This window comes from Tiliqua scincoides, chromosome 9 (assembly GCF_035046505.1).
Source record: "Tiliqua scincoides isolate rTilSci1 chromosome 9, rTilSci1.hap2, whole genome shotgun sequence".
Lineage (NCBI taxonomy): Eukaryota > Metazoa > Chordata > Lepidosauria > Squamata > Scincidae > Tiliqua > Tiliqua scincoides.
In genome coordinates this window covers 5,063,465-5,084,533 of record NC_089829.1, presented here as the reverse complement: position 1 = coordinate 5,084,533, position 21,069 = coordinate 5,063,465, and the positions used below count along the sequence as shown (strand labels likewise).

Sequence of the window (21,069 nt, the reverse complement as noted above, 5' to 3'; positions counted from 1 at the left end):
ATAACACTTGCACCGATCGCATCAGCTCGTCTTTACTAACTTTTAGTAGTGTGTGTTGGAGTTACTTGAGCAGCACCAAAGTGCATCATCTTCCAAGTGCTTTGTTGGAAGAAGAGCTGTGTTGAAAGGATGCCCGAAGGAACAGGGGGCTGAAGGGGGCTTCCAGTCTACTGGAGCAGGTAGATGGAGGTGGGTGTTCCCTGCCAACCTGCTGCCTGAGGAAACCGCTTCAGTCCACCTGATGGATGGGTCGGTCTGTACCCAGGCCCCTGACTTCAAGATGGTTGCATCAAACCACAGTTCGTGCAGCTGCCCTGAACAAAAGAAGGCCATGCATTTTTTCAAGGTTTTTATAAAATGGTTTTTATTCATTGTTGCTCGATTTACAAAAATACAACATGATTATTTGTACAAAATACATTCTACGAAAATACCAAACCTAAAGAGAGCAAAAAACAAAACAAAACGCAACCCATTCCACCATATTTACAATCTTAGTAGTTTTTTTGCCAACATGCTCCCTCTTGCTCATAGACAAATACTGTCGTTTAAAGAAAAACCAAGACTGGTCATTACAGTGATTAGATAATACAGGGTTTGTGTCTGCTTGTAGTAAAACAAAACAAGCAACACAGTTTGAGAAAAGAAAGGAATGAAAACCGTAGCAAAGAAATTGAGATTTACAGTGCAATCCTATTTATGTTTACTCAGAAGTCAGTACCATTGCGTTCAGTTGGGTTTACTCTCAGGAAAAGCATGTGCAGCTGTCCAGCCATAACTGGCTCGAGCAATACATGGAGCTCTGCCTTAGGATGCAATCCTAACCCCTTATGTCAGTGTTTTCCAGCACTGACTTAAGGGTAATGCAGCTCCGAAATAAAGGAACATTGCCTGACTTTGAGGAGGACTCCGTGGGCGACACCCAACTGCAAAATGCAGCACACGTCCCATTGGCACCATTACACCAGTGCTGGAAAGCACTGACATAAGGGTTTAGGATTGCTCCCTCAATTACTCAGACCTGCTGAGCAGCACCACAAACAGAATGTCCAACTGAATGGAACAAACAATGTCCAGCTGGTGCCATGCAGTTGTTTAGTCAAGCTGATGGATATATGCCCAAAGGGGTCCACTAGGACTAGTTCTCACCAAGGTTCTCTACTTCTGTCTGGGCTGTACCATTGTCAACAGCTGGTGGGAAATGGTTCAGGCAGCCAGTGAGAATTTGGCCTAAAAAGACCTTCTTAAAATCACCTGAGATTGATGAAGATTCCAGGCTAATCCTGGAAGGCTGGTAACCCTGCCTTGGATGGATGTGGCCCCATGGTCAATACCTCACCTGGTGACCCATAACCCTGGCTGCATACTCACAAATGCCAGTATCCATTTGAATCCCTGCCCCACACACAAGCAAGCACGGATGGGGTGAGAGAATGCCACCCTTCACCACCCTTTAAGCATCCTGTGAACCTGGAAGGGTGGTGAAGCTACTGCAACAGCTTGCATAAAAACGGCATCACATGTCTACCATTTCTTTGACCACTTAAGTGGTCAAAAAAATATTCATTTAAGGACAAGCAAGTACCAGCTTCTCAAGCTTTCTTGCTGCTGAAACAGCAACAGGAGAGCTGCTACTTTCTAGAACTCGAAAGCTGTGCTCCAAACTGGACAGCAAAGCACTGAGTTGGGTTTAATTAGAAAATCTCTGCCCTGGTGAGATGCAAGAGTGAGGTTATACCTTGTTATAACAGACTCTGGGCCCTAATCCTATCCAGCTTTCCAGCACCAATGTAGTCACAATGCAGCCCCAACGTAACAAATGTTCCCTTACCTTGAGGAGGCCTCTGTGACTTCCCCTCACTGCAGGATGCAGCACACACCCCCTTGGCATGGCTGCATCAGTGCCGGAAAGTTGGATAGGATTGGGCTTTCTGTTCCTTCCTGAGCAGCAATCTACTTCTGAGCCCAAATCTCTGGATGTTGAACACTAAAGATACTTTGCATCACTGGAGATCTCAGTAATGATGCCATCAAGCCTGATATTCCAGAGGGTAATTGGCCAGACTATGGGTCCAATCCTATCCTATTTTCTAGTGCCAGTGCAGCCTAGTCACAGAGGCCCCCTTAAGGTATGGGAAAGTTTGTTCCTTTACCTTGGGGCTGCATGGCAGCTACACCAGTGCTGAAAAATTGGATAAGATTAGGCCTGGAGTTTCAGTTTTCCATTTGCAGGAAGTTCTGCAGTGAAATTGGGATACCTTCTCATCCCTCCTGCAGGGAATTAAGTAAGGGAGACAATAGACCCTCTGAGAGAAATCCAATGAAAGGCTTCCAAATTGGGATAGATATCCCTTGCGGGGGGCTAGCAAAGACACAAACCTGCTCCAACCCACAATCTCTGCCATACATTTCCACATGTCCTGGAAATGAACAAAGGTTCTGAAGTTCTAGATGGTCAAATGCATTTTTTGACATAGGGCTGCCAGTCATATTAATCGACTGTAGGAAAAACAGTGCTTGCACCCCTTGAAAGGCCAACCACAACAACGCTTCCTGCAGTTTCCAGTCCATGTCATCAGATGCATGAAAAGCTATTTTTGTTTGGCAAGTTTGGAAGGAACAGGGGGATCAAACAGCTAAGGAATGCAATCTGTGACAGCCCTATCTATGTACAGACAAAATGTATATAAAACACATTCCTGGGTGATTGTGCCTGCCACTAAGAATAACACCTTATGCATTGCAGAGCATAACCATTCCATAATATCTAATGGATACTACTTGGACACATGTAATGACAGTGTCTTTAGCTTGTGGGAAAGGCTGAGAAGCGTGCTAGTTTCTAAAAGTGAGATTTCTTGACTGCTAACTCCCAGCCTTGCACTTGGAGCCCCCAAGGTGGTGCTTCCCCCACTGATTTTAATGGGAGGTTCTTGTATGCTTTCACCTGACCAGCCGTTCATCTTACCTGACACTCCACTGAAGGCAGCAGCATTAACTTAAGCATATTGGCTCAGTCACGCAGTGAATTTTCAGCTAGGACAATGTAATTTGAGCAGTCTAATGAGTGGCATTTAAGGTCATGGAACAGTTTCCTAAGCTCACATCTGGTAGAGAATCACTTTGCTGAAGTCCTCCTGCTGTGGTGATCATATTTGCAAAATGTTCCAGAAACTGTAATAAGCTTCGCAGCGTTTCAGAAATGTTCATCAGCTTTGTGCTGTTCTCCAGAAGCTGTCTTCTGATCAGCTGAGCAATGTCTATAGGTGAAGCCTGCACAAACGGTAAAATCTGTAGGACCAGAAAAAAAAGGCAACACTTGGCTTTTGGTCAGGGTTTGCCCAGCCTGAGAAGATGTGGTAAGACCTCAGGCAAAGGTACTTAAGAGAACAGTCCATGGATTTCTTTACACTCAACCCACAATAACGTGGAAAAATACTAATAAGAACGGCGAGTGCCATTAAGACAGCGAATCCCAAACAAACCAGGAAAATAAGCTACAACCAGTTCTGGGTGGGAATGAAGCTGTCTTAAAGGGCACAATTTCTTTCTCCCTCCACCTTCTTGCTGTAAGGTACAGAAACTGCTGTGAAATCCTTGAGTTCCTCTTTATTGGCCTCTTCCTCTGTGCCGTTCCTCTTGGCCATGATCTGGTTGATCTCCATAAAGGTTTTATTCTTGGTTTCAGGTACTATGAAGTAGATGTAAATGACGGTGACCAAGCAGATGCCACAGAAGATTAGAAAGCAGAAGGCCCCGAGCCCTTGCTAGAGCAGTCAAACAACAGAAACAGACGTCAGAGAAGGAGAGTTATACAGGGTCCTTTAAACAAGCTTGATCTTTTAACTGCTTATGCCAGAATGACAAGTTGCCTAGGAATGTTTGGTCTGATGTCAACTGCTCAACAGCACTGCAGATGCCTGGAGTGTGGTACTACAGTTTTCAGCTCAGTAGGGAACTGATGACACAAGGGAACAATGGGATCCCCACCTGTCCTATAAGGTCATGACACCGTCTTGGCTTCTTAGAGCAGCTGTTTTTTTTTTAATCCTCAGCTTTTAAACACAGCTCAGGTGCAGACGGTGTCCCTTATCTGCCCATTGGAGTGACTGCAGAACTGGCTGGTTTACCTGCAACCCTGATCAACTTTGGTGTGTGCACTGGGGCTTCTGAGACTCTCCTGTTGCACACAGTGTGAGTTATCAAGTCAGTGGGTGGTGGCCGTACAGAAAGAAAATGTAATTTGCTAAGCAATGGCTTAGATCAGGGGTGTCCAAAGTTTTTGGCAGGAGGGCCACACCATCTCTCTGACATTGTGCCGGGGGCCAAATTAATTTACATTTCAAATTTGAATAAATTTACATAAATGAATATATTAAAGATGAACTTGTATGAATGAATGAAGGTCTTGCAATAGCTCGAGGCCTATAAAAGGCCTTGCACAAAGCAAGGCTGGCCTTTCCTTTGCTGTCGCTACTGCATCACTGACGTGAAACAGCAAGCAGTGGAGGGAGCCCTTGGCCCATAGCTCACGCAAGAGGTTGTACAGTCACCCTCATGCTGAGAGCAGTTGCATTGGACCAGTGCGGGCTCCAAAAACTCTCTGGAGGGCCAGAGGCTCATTGGAGACTGGGGGCTCCCTGAGGGCCGCATTGAGAGGCCTCGTGGGCCGCATGTGGCCCCCGGGCCGGGGTTTGGGCACCCCTGGCTTAGATGTTCAAGGCAGTGGGTCTCAAACTTTGAGGGAGCTTGACTTTCTCAGTAAGTTCTTGTGGGGGAGAGGCTAGGGCAGGGAAGCGATCCCCAGTATCGTATCTGTATGGGGGTTCGAGGGGGGTTGCTTTTCACTCACATTATGTAGGCAGGGCTGCAGCAGGTTGCAGGAGGCGCGGGGAGCCCTCAGGCAAAATGGAAGTGCTTTGCACCCGCTTTTTCCGAATGTACCAAGCCTCAGGGAGCGCTGTGGAGGGCTGCGCAGAGCTCCCCACACCTCCTACAGCCTGCTGCAGCCCTGTCTACCTAAGGTTAGTCCAAAGCACCCCCCCTCGCCCCCCCCAATACGGAGATTGTTTCCCTGCTTCTCCCCTTCCCCTTAAAGGGATGGGGGAACCTTTACACGAACTGGTGGGTCACAACTCCCCAATTTGAGAACCACTGGTTTAAGGGAACAGCATTAAGTGCCCCATGGGGGAAAAAAAATAACGGTGTTACAAATCTAGATATTCCTTACCTCCATAAAAGGGAAAACTAAGCCCACTGTGAAGTTGGAAAGCCAGTGAACTGAGCCCCCCACCATGAATGCTGCAGGACGGGAGGACTGAAGGAACATCTCTATAATCATCACGCTTGGAATCGGGCCTGGGAGGAGGAAAAGAGAGAGTAAGAAAACCTTTGCCACAGTGGTATGTCCAAGACTCCCAAATGACCTTGTGCTGACTCAGACTTACCCGTCCTCCCTCAGATTTCACCAGCCAAGGTCCTCAGTGAGGGCTAGAAACTTGTGCGGACTTTTAAAACAGAGCTGAAATTTCTCAGGAAGCTGAATTCTGCAGCCATGCCACAGAACAGCCCTAAATATAGCTGAATACATCAACCAGGCAAACATAAATAATCTCTCCAGTTTTTGTGAGCAAATGGGGCCAGAGTGGCCATGTGATCACTTACTCGCGCCGATGGCATGCCCGATGACGTAGCTGATGACACAGGCTATGCTGAGGTAGGGCATTCCTGCAATGTCCTGTTGGGCGATTGATTTCTGTTAGGGTCATTCTCAGAGTGGAGGCACCAATATGCAACAAGCGTGTCAATCAAACTCTTCCCTTTCCCTCTGGTCACCTTAATTCCTGATCAGCCCGTTAACGGGTGGACTGGGATGAAATCTAGAAAGAGTAAATTCTAAAATAATTCTAGGGAGCCATGGAACTGAGCTATGCCAGCTTACATGGGAGCAAGACCTGCTGACCTCCGTGGGGCTTACTTCTGAGTAGACTTAGGGCGCAATCCTATCCTGCACTGGAACAGGCAAGCAGGAGGCTTGCACTGTATCCAGCGCAGGATAGTGGCCATAAGCAACTCAGCCAGAGGTAAGGGGGATAACAGGAACACCTTTCTCCCTCCTCCTACTTGCCTCCCCCACGCCCACCTTTTGTCCTCGAGTTGGGAGCTGACACAAAGGGCTGGGAGGAAGCTGGCACGGAGGCTTCCATCAGCCTCCGCAGGCTGGTGCTTCTTGGAGCGCCGGCCCTGGTTTTTCCTCCCGAGGAGGCGCAAACATGCTGTAAGGCTGGCCTTACTTAAGGATTGCGTCCTTACTTAAGTTTGCACTGCCAGCTTATTTCAGGCCAGCATTGCACTGTTATGATCTAATCTTCTGAGACAGCAATTTTTGATGTTTTTGTTCTCATGGCACACTGAGCTCTATGACCTGCTCTATGGTCCTTGCCGTTTATGATATATAATAATGACTTCTGGGAGATTCTTCCAGGTTCTATGGCTCTGTTTCTGGGGTAACTATCCATAGTCATGAATTGTCTGCCCCTCTTCCTCAACTGGCAGAGCCACAGAACCTGGAAGAGTTTTCAGCTGCTATGCTGCAAAGTCCTGCAGCACACCTGCAGACTTTTGCAGCACACCAATGTGCCACAGCACACTAGCTGAAAGCCACTGTTCAGACTTGCATAGGTGGGGAAATGATACCACAAGCCTGAGTAGACCCCACCTCATTCCACTCTATTTTACACATGAACAGGACAGACTTGTGAATGAACAAACACAGCTCCCCTTGTCTCATCTTGTTCAGCCCCCTCTCATTTTGCCTGTACAATGTGCTTTACAATTCTGATCTCATTCCACCTTCATGACAAGCAGTCAGGCAGGGTTGAGAGAGAAAGAGAATCTAAAGGCCGGGAGGACTTTGGATTCAAAAAGGTGAGTAGCAAGTGGTAGGATCACAAGGGCAAAGAAACACCCGGAACATTTCCAGCTGTTGGGACAGGTATGCTGGGCAAGCTGGTTTTTCTTAAAGTAAAAACTCCTCTGTAAAGGTAGAAGGAACACACTTGTTTTTATCTGCTCCTTCATGGCATGAATACACCCAGAGTTAACAGATCTGTTCTTGCAAATTCATCATCGCATAAGGCCAGGACAAATCAAGCCTGCTGATTGTGCATCAAAGCCATGGAAAGGGCTACTGATGGTATGAAAAAACACTGAAGACATTCCTGGCCTGGGACAGTATAAACGGCCCTGGCTCTGGCCGGCCACAGTCAGCATCCGCATGGCTGTCAACACCTGCAATTTGGCTGCGGAACTTCTTATGTGATTGATACCAGTCCCCTCCCACCATGCTTCCCTGGGCAAGGGGCTGAGCTGCAGACCTTGAGATTGAGAGCCACGGTGAGAACAGCACAGGCCACGCAACAGATCCCAAATCCGGCCAGCAATAAAACTCTTCGGCCCAAAGCCTCTACAATAAACACCTAGAAGGGGTAGAAGAAGCAGACACGTGTTTTTGGTGTGTGCGCAAACTCAGCCCTGTACAAGTGTATTGCACAGCATCTAAATAGCATCCTGCTAACTGGGGAAAGAGGTACCTTTTCAAATGACGGTTCTCTTCTACTCTGGGGGAGGAGAGAGCAATTGCCCCTCCCCAACTCAGGGTAGCTTCCCCTCCCAGTGGCTCTTGCTGGTGCCGCTTTTAAGAGGTCAGCTCCTTTGCAGGGGGGAGACATTGTTTTGTTCCTTTTACTGTGGAAACTGCTTGAATTTTGTTGATGAAAAGCAGTATATAAATGTTCTTAATAACTATATTTATAAATAATAATTGGCAAACAATTCGGGAGGCAGGCTATCTGAAGGGCCATATTGGGGATTCAACTGAAATCAGAATCCACTGGGTTCAATTCTTGGCAGTATCTCCAGGTAGGGTTGAGAAAACCCTCGCCTGAAACCCTGAAGAGCTGCTGCCAGTCAGTGTGGACGACACTAGATGGATTAAGGCTCTGACACAGAGGAACACAGCTTCCTACAACTTTGCCAGCCAATGAGTGGTTATTCTGTGTCCTGGTCTGCACCCGATGTCCTGTTTTGTGTCCCCTCCACCTACAGGGGTGAACAGGTGAGGGAGGGCCTTTTTCACAGTGGCACCATGTGTCCCTTCCATACTGAGGCCCTCCTGGTCCAGTCACCAAAGCTTATAAAGCTGCCTCCAACTGGGTCAGATAGTTTGGTCTAACTCTTCTAGTGCTGTCTATTCTGACTGGCAGTGGCTCTCCAAGGTTTTTGACAGAGGTCTTTCCCAGCCATACCTGGAGATGCTCTCAGAGACTGAATCTGAACCTGGAACCTTCTACCTGTGAAGGAGGTGATCTGCTACTGGGCCACTTATTTACCTTCTATTCACTCCCCACTGCTCATCCTTGAGCAGGCATGAAAACCCGATTCTGCAAGGAAGCTGTTTTCATCACTCTGTTAACTGCAGTAATTCCTGAAGTAATGAACCTCTCTTACAAACAGGTAAAAGAGAATAAAACAGCTTTTATTCCGTAATCTGCCTCAGGTATTATTTTAGGAATGGAAAGACGGGGCACATATGTCCACAATAAATAAATAAAGCTTCTGGATGCCAACACTCCACTGTTTCCATTACAACTATGCTGATCATCGTCTACTGTTTGCTGCTACAGTGTTTCTCAAACTGTGGGTCCTGACCTACTAGGTGGGTCATGAGCCAATTTCAGGTGGGTCCTCATTCATTTCAATATTTCATTTTGAATACATTAGACTTGATGCTACCACGGGACGTGAATGCATTTGGGGAAATGTTACAGACTTGTACTTTTAACAAGCTACTATTTATATTCTTTGAACAATGATAGTAACTGGGACTTACTCCTGGGTAAGTGTGGGTAGGATTACAGCCTGGAATTATTCTAGAATTCCAGAATGTTCAGAATTCTAGAATGTTCTAGATTACAGCCTGGAATTGTTCTAGCCTAGAATTGTTCATAGAACAGCCCGTAACAGGAGGAACTTTTCCTGCTTGATGATGTCACTTCCAGTCATGACATCACTTCCAGTGGGTCCTGGAATAATTCAGTGGATTATCATTCTAAAAAGTGGGTCCCAGTGTTAAATGTGTGAGAACCACTGTGCCAGTATATATTCCAAATGGTTTTATGGCTGTATACTGTTTCATCCTAGGCTGTCATAATTTCTGAGTGTTTGTGTGTGCGCATACATGTGTGGCCTTTTGGGACCATAAGTGGGGATGTGAAATTAAAGCAGGTAAATAAGTTGTAGTAATACCGCGAGCAAAGTCATGACAACGTTGACGGCGCCTGTCCCGGCGGTGACAAACTGCACATCGTTCTCCTCCACTCCTGCTTTCGCATAGATTTGGTCAGCATAGTAGTAGACCTGTGGTTGGATCAAAGCAGTTCTTCAGCCATACCCAGAAGTAAGGCAATAGGTTGCCAGTCAGCCCCTCCATAAGTCAGTGCCTCCATCTTCCCACCTGCCTCTCCCCCCATTCACTGGATGCAAAAAAAGGAAGAGGAAATGTGAAGAAGAGTGGTGGGCTAGAACATCTCTGTCAGATAGAGACATTCTAGCCCACCAGTCTCTTCTCCTCCACACATAGTAACATAAGAACAGCCCCACTGGATCAGGCCATAGGCCCATCTAGTCCAGCCTCCTGTATCTCACAGCAGCCACCAAATGCCCCAGGGAGCACACCAGATAACAACAGACCTCATCCTGGTGCCCTCCCTTTTATCTGGCATTCTGACATAGCCCATTTCTAAAATCAGGAGGTTGCCCATACACATCATGGCTTGTAACCCGTAATGGATTTTTCCTCCAGAAACATGTCCAATTCCTTTTAAAGGCGTCCAGGCCAGATGCCATCACCACATCCTGCAGCAAGGAGTTCCACAGACCAACCACACGCTGAGTAAAGAAATATTTTCTTTACTCATCCTTCCTCATACACTCTTTACTCATTGTTCCTCAGACACACACTTACTCCTCCACTCCATTCTTTATTTTCAAATTCAGAGTGGGAAAAGGAGGGCAGTGGTGGATGGGGGGGGGGAGGCAGAAAGCAGCATTTGATTTATTGTCTCAGGCAGCGCAATGTCTTGAGTTAAGCCCTGGCTGGTCAATAATTCTTAAATGCCTCACAACCAGTTATTCAGGACTGTAATTAACTTACCGCATTCACCCCAGAGAGCTGCTGGCCCATCATCATCACAATGATAGAGATCAGCTGCCACCGGAGACCTCGGTAGGTGAAAAGCGTGAGCAAGGACATTCGCCCTTCCGCTTTCTCAGCCAGGTCCTCCTCCCGCATCTCTTCCATCTCGTCCTCCACTTCATCCCTTCCTCTCAGCCTCTTCAGAGCTGGATGGCCAGAAAAGAAGATGTCAGGGGGGCGACTTTCCCCGGGGCCCCTTACTTACCTCTAGAGGGGAGCAGCCCCCAGTCACGGAACCCCCTTTCCCCCCGGGACGGGTGGAGATCCCTTCCCACCCTCTGCAATGCTGATCCCACCACTCAGGATTGGGCAAGCCTGCACCTGGCAGAAGGGCGACCCTCTGCTCGGGCCAGGAGACAGTGAACCAGCCACGGCGGAGGCGCGTCCCCGCAGCGACAACCAGGCGGCCGGCTGTGGAGGACAGCCTGCCGGACTGCCTGGTGAACTCAGTCTTCCCCGCCTGATGACGTCAGTGGGCAGCGACGCTCGCCGCTGGTCCCGGATACCCAAAAGGGCGGGAAAGGGGCGGCCTGGCAGGGGGTGCAAGCCAGCGGCGGAGGAGGGTCCTTCAGGGGGATTGATCCCCCCCACGGGCACCGGGAAACCCCTTTCCAGAACCCAAGCCTGGGGCCGGACACTGGCCCTTTTAGACCTGCCAAGCCAGGAAGAGGCGGGGTTAGGAAGAGGAGCTCTGGGGCTTCTTAAGGTCGGGCCAGCCCATGATGACAGTCAGTCTGGAGAGACGAGGCTGAGGGGAGGTAGAAGGCTGGAGCTCCAGCCTTCCTACCAGTGACCCAAGAAGCCTGCCTCAAGCCTGAGTGGGGGACCAGGGTGCTGTCAACCCCCCCCCCACATGGCAGTCTGAGGCCAGCCCAACCAAGACCGCTGGACACTCTAGATCAGGGGTGTCCAAAGTTTTTGGCAGGAGGGCCACATCATCTCTCTGACACTGTGTCAGGGGCCGGGGGAAAAAAGAATTAATTTACGTTTAAAATTTGAATACATTTACATAAGTTTACATAAATGAATATATTAAAGATGAACTTACATCAGGGGTGCCCAAACCCCGGCCCGGGGGCCACTTGCGGCCCTCGCGGCCTCTCAATGCGGCCCTCAGGGAGCCCCCAGTCTCCAATGAGCCTCTGGCCCTCCGGAGATTTGTTGAAGCCTGCACTGGCCCAATGCAACTTCTCTCAGCGTGAGGGTGACTGTTTGACCTCTCGTGTGAGGTGTGGGATGAGAGCTACCTCCACTGCTTGCTCTTTCACATCTGTGATGCAGTAGCAGCAGCAAATGAAAGGCCAGCCTTGCTTTGTGCAAGGCCTTTTATAGACCTTGAGCTATTGCAAGACCTTCATTCATTCATATAAGTTCATCTTTAATATATTCATTTATGAAAACTTATGTAAATTTATTCAAATTTTCAATGTAAATTAATTCTTTTTTTTCCCCGGCCCCCGAAACAGTGTCAGAGAGCTGATGTGCCCCCCTGCCAAAAACTTTGGACAGCCCTGACTTACATGAATGAATAAAGGTCTTGCAATAGTTCAAGGCCTAAAAAGACCTTGCACAAAGTAAGGCTGGCCTTTCCTTTGCTGCTGCTACTGCATCACAGATGTGAAACAGCAAGTAGTGGAGGAAGCCTCAACCCACAGCTCACGCAAAGAGGTCAAACAGTCGCCCTCACGCTGAGAGCAGCTGTGTTGGGCCAGTGCGGGTTCCAACAAATTTCCAGAGGCTCATTGGAGACTGGGGGCTCCCTGAGGGCTGCATTGAGAGGCCTCGAGGGCCGCATGTGGCCCCAGGGCCAGGGTTTGGGCACCCCTGCTCTTGAGAAAGAGAAGCCAGACTGGCAGCTGGGCCTTCTGCCCCAGGGATCCTTGTGGAACGCCCTATGCCCGAGCCCCACCAGGCACCAGGATCCCCACAGAAGAAAACCGGAAGCAATGAAGCAGGCAGGTATGATGAATGACATTCTGTGTTCAACCCAGTTGGGAAGGTGTTCAGCACCATCTGCAACCCAACACTTTTCAACCATTGGTGGTCCTGCACAGTGTGGCTGCCAGTCCTTGCCCATGGTGACCCAGTGGCATGTCCTGCCCGGCCGAGGTCACTGGTTAGGGGAGAAGTTTGCGACGACAGGGCCCAGCAGGCAAGATGCGACTGCCACATGCCGAGTCAGTCCCCTGCTCCAATTGGGGCAGGGGATTTTCCCAGCCCTGCCTTGTGGTTCTTCTGGGAACAGGGTGGGAAGAGAGGCTTGAAACTGGGAACGTAGTAGAGCAAGCACAATACCTGCTCTGGCTCCCTCTTCGTCTCCTTTCTGGATCAGCAGGTACCTCGGACTCTCAGGGAACAAGGGCAGCAGGAGGAGCTGCAGTGCTGCAGGAACCCCGGTCAGGCCCAGGAGTACTGGCCAACCTGCAAGGAGAGAGGGGTTGTTCCTCCTTTGACTGCTGCCCTGTCTGGTTACACAAAACCCAGCAATGGGTTTCATTCTGCAGTGTTGATAGCCAGCCTTTCGGTCCCGCTCCAAGGCAGCTTGTGGCAGAATCTGAAAGACGCTGAGCAAATCTCAGAAGCACAACAGAGTGGAGAAGTTCTGCTCCCAGGACCCTCCCCACCAGCCACTTTGGGGGGCAAGATGACAACAGTGAGGTGCATGCTGGCGGGTGTGGGGGAGACAGATCGATGCTGAGGAGTGCACAAGAGGTGGCGGATTGGCCTGGGTCGTCCCAAGCTGCGAGGGCCACAGTTCAGGCACTGCCACTGGAAAAGACCCTGTCCTGCATCCCAGAGAGCCAGACCCCTAACAGCAAGGCACCAGGTACTGAATGCAAGGGGTGGACAGACCCACATGCAGGTCCCAAGTTGGGAAGGGTTTTACAGCTCATCACCAGCACCTTTGATTCGGCACTAGTACCAACAGGCCACTGATGGGGTCATTTACCTTCAGTGCTTCCCAGGATCATCCTCATGCCCAAGATCTGAGCGGCCAGGATCCCAATGGTGATGAAGAGCTGTGGCACCACTCCCACGGCACCCCTAAGATGTTTGGGTGACATCTCTCCAAGATACATGGGGACAACGTTGGAAGACAAGCCTGGTTAGAAAGAGAAGTTAAGGCAAAGGTGAAGATACACAGAAGCAGGATATAAGCAAGGGGAAACATGATATGACCAAGGGGAAGCAGGTGGAGAAAGGGGCTGGTCGATGTGGCACAGGTTGCTGAGAATCCATAAAGCACTAGGGCGGGTTGACATCGCAAGGCCCGATCCTGGAGCCAGTCTGGCCCTCAAATGCAGCATACTGAGTGAGGGAGTGTGTACATTGAAGGACGGGCTCACCCACACACAAGTAATCAACCACACTGGGACTGAGCCAATGTGGGGTGAGAGGCCATAAGATCAGTGAGAGAGCACACACTTAAGGTTCAGTCCCTTGGTAGAACTGGAAAAGTCCCCTACCTGAAAAACTGGAGAGTCACAGCCAGCCTGGGTTGATAATAACTAGATGGACCTCTGGTTTAAATAATTAAAAGCTAACTTCCTATGTTTCTTTTAGAATTAAGTTTCTAGTCCTCAAACCTCCTAAATCCTTAGATTTCAAAATGAGAGGACTGAAACCCAAGGAATGAAAACAGAATCACCATAAGAACATAAGAACAGCCCCACTGGATCAGGCCATAGGCCCATCTAGTCCAGCTTCCTGTATCTCACAGCGGCCCACCAAATGCCCCAGGGAGCACACCAGATAACAAGAGACCTGCAAGGCTTCCTGGGAATTGTAGTTAAGAACATAAGAACAGCCCCACTGGATCAGGCCACAGGCCCATCTAGTCCAGCTTCCTGTATCTCACAGCGGCCCACCAAATGCCCCGGGGAGCACACCAGATAACAAGAGACCTCATCCTGGTGCCCTCCCTTGCATCTGGCATTCTGACATAACCCATTTCTAAAATCAGGAGGTTGCGCATACACATCATGGCTTGTACCCCGTAATGGATTTTTCCTCCAGAAACTTGTCCAATCCCCTTTTAAAGGTGTCCAGGCCAGATGCTGTCACCACATCCTGTGGCAAGGAGTTCCACAGACCAACCACACGCTGAATAAAGAAATATTTTCTCTTGCCTGTTCTAACTCACACCAACCACACACCTTGCTAAGCTTCTAGCTCTCTTTCTCATACCCATTACTCTTTCAGTGCCAGAACTGAGTACTCCCAGAGCATCCCTGAATTATACTGCTATGGATGCTGGGAGCTCACCATTCTCCATGCAAAGTACATTCCTCACCAGTCAGCTACACACCCTTCCCCTCCATGCACCTGATCTACCTGCGCATATCCCGATGATGATGCGGCAAACAATGATCACTTCAAAGGTCTTGGCCACTTTGGAGCATCCCATCAGGATGGCGGGGATGATGGAGAAGACATTGTTGATCAACAAGGTGCCCTTTCTGCGAAATGAGAAAAGGAGGGGAGGGAGGATCACAGGCTGTGTCAGAACATGCTCTGAAAGTGGTTATCGAAAGTTGACGGTCTGCCCCAGAACTACAGCTTCCAAGTCAGGACAATAAGAGACCAAGAGCCACGGAACAAGGGCAGTGTATGCAGAGAAACAGCCTGCAGAGAGCGATGTGTGGGCACGATCCGGGGCTGCTGGGGCACTAGACTTGAATGGACTACACAGGCCTCCACGATGTGTTTGGAGCACTTCAACAACAAGCCTGTTGTAGGAACTGGAGCATGTGAGAAGGATGTGCCTTTGAGGGACCAGCTCTGGCGAGGTGGTGTTGGCTTCCCCAGGACGGTCTTCCCTACTGGGTGAGGACCTCATGGAGACAAGCAAGGAGCAGAAAAGCTCCTTTCTGCTTAACCTCACCCCTCTCCTTTGCAGGTCAAGGGCAGGTTGGCTGTTGCCAAACCAGAGATGTTTGCAGCAGAGCCTAGGGATGACCAACCCTCGACAAATGTGCACGCGGGCAGTCTGAGACTGTGGCAATCATTTGCAGCGCATGCAAATTCATGTTTTCTTACCTGCCACAGCGGTTCACCATGGGACCAACCATCAGCGAGCCGAAGAAGCCTCCAAGCGGGAAGAAGGACACGGTGAGAGACCAGAGGATTCTCTCCAAGTCGTCGTCCAAGTACTCCCCATACCTCTTTTCGTAAGTCTCATTGTAAAAAACCTTCATGAACTGCAAACATGCACAAGAGGCTTCTTAGCAATTAAGCGACAATGGCAGTAATACCAGGGGTGACTGTTGCTTGTGGTTCCCTAAGGAAGCTTGCAGCTCACAATTATGCAAGTGTGCTCAGAAGCAAGGCTCACTGGGTTTATGCCCAGTAAGTGCACACAGTTTTGCAGCCTCAGTGATGCACATGAAACTGCCTCAGTCTGATACGCTGGTCCATCCAGGCTAATGTGATCTGCTTTGACCATGAGGCCAGAGTGTACTGGTAGATTAAGTGCTGGGTTCCTGGAAAATGTGCACTCCCCCCCCACTCCGTGCTTGGGCTGCACCTGTCCATATCCTTGCAGCATGTGCATGCTCCCAGTCTTTGGCCCTGGTAGATGTGAAAAGTGCACGTACAAAAAGGAGTTACCCAACTCCATTCCCGACTTACTGAAGCTGGAGAGTTGATAACCGAGACATTGTACCCATATTGGAAAGATGACCCAAAAGCCGCAATCAAAGTCACCAGGGCAAGCACTACAGTCATCTGCGAGATGGGAAAGAAAAAGAGAAGTCCTATTAAGAAGGGAGACTTCAGCGGGGCTCCGTTTGAGTCCAGCTGTAATGAAGAGAAGAGTGCCTCTGAGCATACACCAAGTAAAGTTTTCCTTTCCAAGTCAACCTTCCCCTGTCGTCGGGTTAGGCTATCTGAGGCTGTGAAAGGATGGCAAGTGAGTGCTGTAAACCACAGGGAGACGGTGCTCACATTTAAGGTGGGGAGTCCCCCAAGAAAATCCACAATCCCCACCTTGTGACTCCCCTCTTGGTTTGAGCCAGATTATGTTGCCGTTCCCCCCCAGAAACCTTTTAAGCACAGTAGCAAAGGCTAGTGGGGGTGGAAGGCCAAGGTGATGGAGATGAGTGTATGTGTGTGTGTGTGTGTGTGAACAAGACTGCTCAATTCCTGGAGGCAGAGGAGGGAACATCTGGATCCAGCCTGCACCACCTGGTGTCTAGAGACACAGGGGTTGGAATAGTGCTGCTCCCGCCATGCATCCCTTGTTTTGTGTATGCATGGAAACAGCACTGCAGTGGAAAAGATTCTTATGTTCCAACCACCCCTTTCAGTATCACAAGGTACCAGCAAATAAATAACGCAAGTTCCTGACCACCAGTGAATTCAAGAGCTGCCGTCAGTCAGCAAGGAGATGCTTTTGAGGCATTGCAAATGCATTAGGGATCCCTTCCCCTGCAAGCAGATCATGTTTTCCATGGAGGAGCCCGGCTGTTCCTTGGCCCATCCTGGCCCAAATACTTCCTCTGTTTCCTACTCCTCTCTCACCCCCTTTGACATCTACTGGTGCTGCCCCTTTGCCTGATTTATGACTGCGCATGACTGCCTCAGACAGGGAGATTACACAGAACAGCCAAAGGGATCCGGGGAGAGTTTCACAGGCAGCGTCTTTAGACACCTTAAGGGCACTTGAGCAGCGGAGAAAAGGGCCTTGCAATGACTTATAGCAGAGAGTATTCCTTTCTCATGTGGTGTGTTTTCTTCACTGCTGAGCCAAACTTTTGGTCCACCACGGCTCAATACTGTCAGTTCTCCAATGTGTCAGGCTTGCAACTTTCCCAGGACTATCTGGAAATGCTGCCAGGGATTTAAACCTTCTACATCAGTGGTTCCCAACCTTTAGGAGCCTGCGGACCACTGAGGCAAAAATTGGCATTGACGCAGATCACATGCAGCTGTGGGTGGTCTGGCCTCTGCCCTCTCTGGTGGTCTGTCTCCTAAGCACTCCCTTCCAGACTATCACATTGGATAGAGAGTGGACTGCCCACAGCCACAGCTGACACTTAAGTGGTTGTGACTGCAGGCAATCTCTACCCTCTTTGGTGGTCTGTGGGAGATTGCTTGCTTGGTAAGACAGCAGAAGTGATCAAAGGCTATTTTTTTTCCTGAGACCTCACAGACCACTTCTCAAGGTCTCGTGGATCACCTGTGGTGATCACCACAGGTGATCCGCGAGACCTTGAGAAGTGGTCCGTGAGGTCTCAGGAAAAAAAATTCCACAGACCACAGGTTGGAGACCAGTGTTCTACATGCAAAACATATGCTTTAGCACTGAGTTACAGCCCATCCTCCACGGACCACAGGTTGGAAACCAGTGTTCTACATGCAGAATATATGCTTCAGCACTGAGTTACAGCCCATCCTCAAGGCTGAGCTTCTCTCATGCAACACTATAGTCTTGACGACTGAAAGGTATAATAGTTTGTATCCAGGAAATGGGATGTCTCCCTTGAATTCTTCTTCCTGAGAATGTGCAGAATGTCAAACATCACCGCCCCAGACTGGTTCAAAAGTTACAGTTGAGGTGGTATGAATGTTAAGCACCTCTCATTTTAGAAATTAACCGCTGGGCATTTAGTGCATGCTCAGAGGTCTTTTAACACTGCCTCACACATTTCAGGCAACTCATTAAACCGTGAATCTGAACCCACAAATTATGGGTCGGCCCTGTTTTCCACCCTGAATGCCTGCAAAACATGGTTAGAGAAGGGCACCCCAGAATGGTCTGAAATGCTGCAGAGGATGTTGGGAATAGAACACTCATTGTGTGCCTGATTAGAGTTTCGGCCATGCATCCTTGCAAGAAATTCTGGGACACACCTCTTGGTTTGCAGGCTGTTTCACCAAAACCCATAAATCTATCGCTGCCCTGATAGTCTTGAGTTTACAGGTATTAATTTAGATTTTAACACACCCTCTAGCTTTGCACAGTTGAAACTGGGACCTTTTTTGTAATTTTAATGCTTAAAAGAATCACTGCATCTAGTCAATCACCTGGTTTCTCACCAGCTGCCTCTGGGAAGCCCACAAAAAAGCATCCCCTCCCACCATTGCTCCTTTGCACACTGCCTCCAATCCCGGACAACTGCAGTCATGACTAATGGTCACGGGTGAACTTGCATGTCCATGCATGTGCCAAATTCCTTTTAAAGTCAACTATGCCAGCGGCCATCATCACCATCATCTTGTGGCAACTGAGTTGCGCTGTGCGAAGAGGTCCTTCCTAAATTTCCCACCAACTGGTTTCACTGACCCCTGGCTCTAGTGCTGTGAGAGAAAGGGGGGGAAGGACATCTCCCACTCAGCGCTCTCACTAGTGCGGAGTTTAACAAAAGAGGCGCACAAAGACCGAGGCAGGAGAGGCCTCCTCCTTCTCTCCAAAGGCGCCTCACTCATTTCCCTTCCTCAGGGCTACCATTTCACCCCTGCCACGTTTCAACCCTGGGCCTCATAAGGGGGAAGCTGGTTGCTCAAGGAAAGGCTGGGAGGTGCCCTCAATGGCAAGACCTAGAAGGCAGAGTTGCCAGCCCCCAGTGAGGCTAGTTCTGGAGATTTTTTGTTCTCCCAACATAATGCAATGTTGGGAATTCCTAGAGGACCCGTTAAAATCTCTAGGGTTGCATTCAGCATTCCCCTGGGGATCGCTGGGGATTCCAAGAGATTCCAGCTCAATGCGGGAGGGCTGGCGACTATGCTCAAAATGAACTTGGTTGTACTTTTTACAGCATCTGCTATCTGGATAGATAGCAGTGGAGAAAGGATGGAGAGAAGCAGCGCACCAGCAATGTGCCTTCATGTGTATGCTGATGCCTTCATGTGTATGCTGATGCATTTCACTCAGGAACGTCAAGCAAGAGTTCTGTGGCATCCCAAAGCCGAACACATTTCTGGTTGCATCAGCCTTTTCTGAACTCTTGGCATCTCATCTGTGTTCGACAGAGCAGACAAAAGGAAGAGGAGAAAGAGGTGGACAAGAGATTTTCTTTTGCCAGAGAGCAGGAACTTGGACCTTCCATCTACAAAAGCTGAAGGTGCAATGAATGTGTTCAGTCTTTAAAATAGCACAAGTATCTTTGTCCCTTGCAGCAAAAACCAAGGCAGTTATTTCTCTGTAAGTGGCATTAGAAACCAGGCTGTCTCTAGCTGTTGATAGGGACAGTTAGAGATGATGAATTAAACCCTGATTTCCCTGCTCTTCTCTTAGTCCCCTGTAGGTTCCTTGCTTTTTTGGGGGGGAGGGGGGATATCACTTTGCAAAAAGTAATCTGTAGTATGAACACATGCAGGGTGCCCTGGGCAGTTGATGCCCAGCCTTGCTGCATGGACCGCATGGCTGGTACTCTTGCAGTGAAAATGTGGTGGCCACACAGCAAGGCAACCCAGCTCTCTCCAGCCCTGGGTGCCCCTATCTCCACAGCCTCCTTGTTTGCCCTTATCTCCACTGCCTCCACTGCTTATACTCTGCTTTCCAATCAGAAGACATGCTCTCCATAGTGGTTTGCAGAGCAAAATAAAAGAAAAAATGGCTCCTGGTCCCAAAAAGGTGCGCACAAATACATACACACACACACTCTGTTCCTGTTGCTTGTGTGTTCATTGTTTGTTGCCGTTTATCTGCCTGCTGTTAACTATGCGTTGATGCCAATCAAGTTCTACATACATCGATGCGTGCGTGCGTGCACACGTGTGCATGTTCTACGCCCTATCAAAAGAGACGCCAACAAAGGTTGCAATCCGAACCGCACTTTCCTGAGAGTATGTCCCATTGAACAAAACAGGACCTACTTCTGAGTAGACCTGGTTAGGACTGTGCCCAAACAGCTGCTGGCACAGACACTGCTGGGTTAAGTAAAGACTGCTGAGCTTCCCCACTGCTAAACATAAGAGAACCACCACTTCAAGTGTGCCCAGCTACCAGGGAGGAGGAGGAGGAGGAGGAGGATGATTCCTCTTAATATGATTAACTTCCAGTACAGCTTTTTAACAGTCCCCAAGTTCACAGAGCAGCACGCGCAGCAAAGGAACCCCTTTCTCTTTGCTGCTGGAAAAGAAATGGGCAGCTGGAACAAAGGGGCATCTAGACGGCTGGCGGGAGGCGTCCCTTTGTCCCAGCGACGGGCCACCCGCCTGACCCGGGTGGCCGCACCCCCAGCTGCGAGCCTGGGCCGTGGGCAGCTTCCCCCCCACCCCGAGAGAGAGGGGCGACTCACCCCCTTCTTGGGCGGGCTGCTCGCCTGCGCCGGCTCCTCTTCCTTGCCGTGGGGCTTCATCGCTGCTGCTGCCGGATCTCCGCCGCGCGCGTCTCTGCAGCCACTGCTGGCACCCGCAGCTATATATGCGCCCGCAGCGCGCTGGGCGACTCCCCGCGCCGGCCGGGGCTGCGGTGGCCCTACGGGGCGCCAGGCTCGCCGCCCGCGCTCCCCCGCGCCTGCATGGCCTCCCCGTGCGCCGCTTGTGGCTGCTGCGCCGCCGGGACGCTCCGTGGCCACCAGCCAGCAGCCGCCCAGCGGGGCGCATGATTTGCATGAGCCCAGCCCCACGCCCCGCCTCCTGCCGAGGGATCGCGGCTGGCCGGACCTCCCCCGGCCCGCCTAGTGGTCACAGCAGCCGCCCATGCGCGGCCGGGGCTCCGGCTCTGCGGCCAGGCGCTCCCCGATGCTCCTCCCAGCCAGGCGCTCCTCTTGAGACAGGCGGGTTGGGCAATAACGAAAGAAATGCCTCCTGGCAGCAGGGCAGAAGATTTCGCCAGAGGGACCTGGGGGTGGCTGCCCGCCTGCCCG

At 50.0% G+C, this 21,069-nt stretch overlaps 1 protein-coding gene across 1 annotated transcript; it reads right to left on the bottom strand.

The window, feature by feature from the left end:
• Positions 1-366: 366 nt before the first annotated feature.
• Positions 367-20,705, bottom strand: LOC136659996 (solute carrier family 2, facilitated glucose transporter member 5-like). Its single transcript, XM_066636928.1, has 12 exons — positions 20,500-20,705; positions 15,887-15,982; positions 15,296-15,456; positions 14,591-14,715; positions 13,206-13,358; positions 12,551-12,676; positions 10,214-10,401; positions 9,307-9,417; positions 7,377-7,478; positions 5,665-5,737; positions 5,231-5,358; positions 367-3,767 (listed from the first exon to the last, which is right to left on the bottom strand). The coding sequence occupies exons 1-12, from the start codon at positions 20,557-20,559 to the stop codon at positions 3,531-3,533; spliced, it is 1,560 nt and encodes a 519-aa protein (XP_066493025.1). The 5' UTR covers positions 20,560-20,705; the 3' UTR covers positions 367-3,530.
• Between the last annotated feature and the right edge of the window lie 364 nt (positions 20,706-21,069).

Coding starts and splice junctions, on each gene's coding strand:
- LOC136659996 (XM_066636928.1), bottom strand. CDS start 20,559: ATGAAGCCCCACGGCAAGGAAGAGGAGCCGGCGCAGGCGAGCAGCCCG. Junction 15,457..15,886: donor TTATCAACTCTCCAGCTTCA/GTAAGTCGGGAA, acceptor GCATGTTTGCAG/TTCATGAAGGTTTTTTACAA. Junction 7,479..9,306: donor TTGTCATGACTTTGCTCGCG/GTATTACTACAA, acceptor TACCCCTTCTAG/GTGTTTATTGTAGAGGCTTT.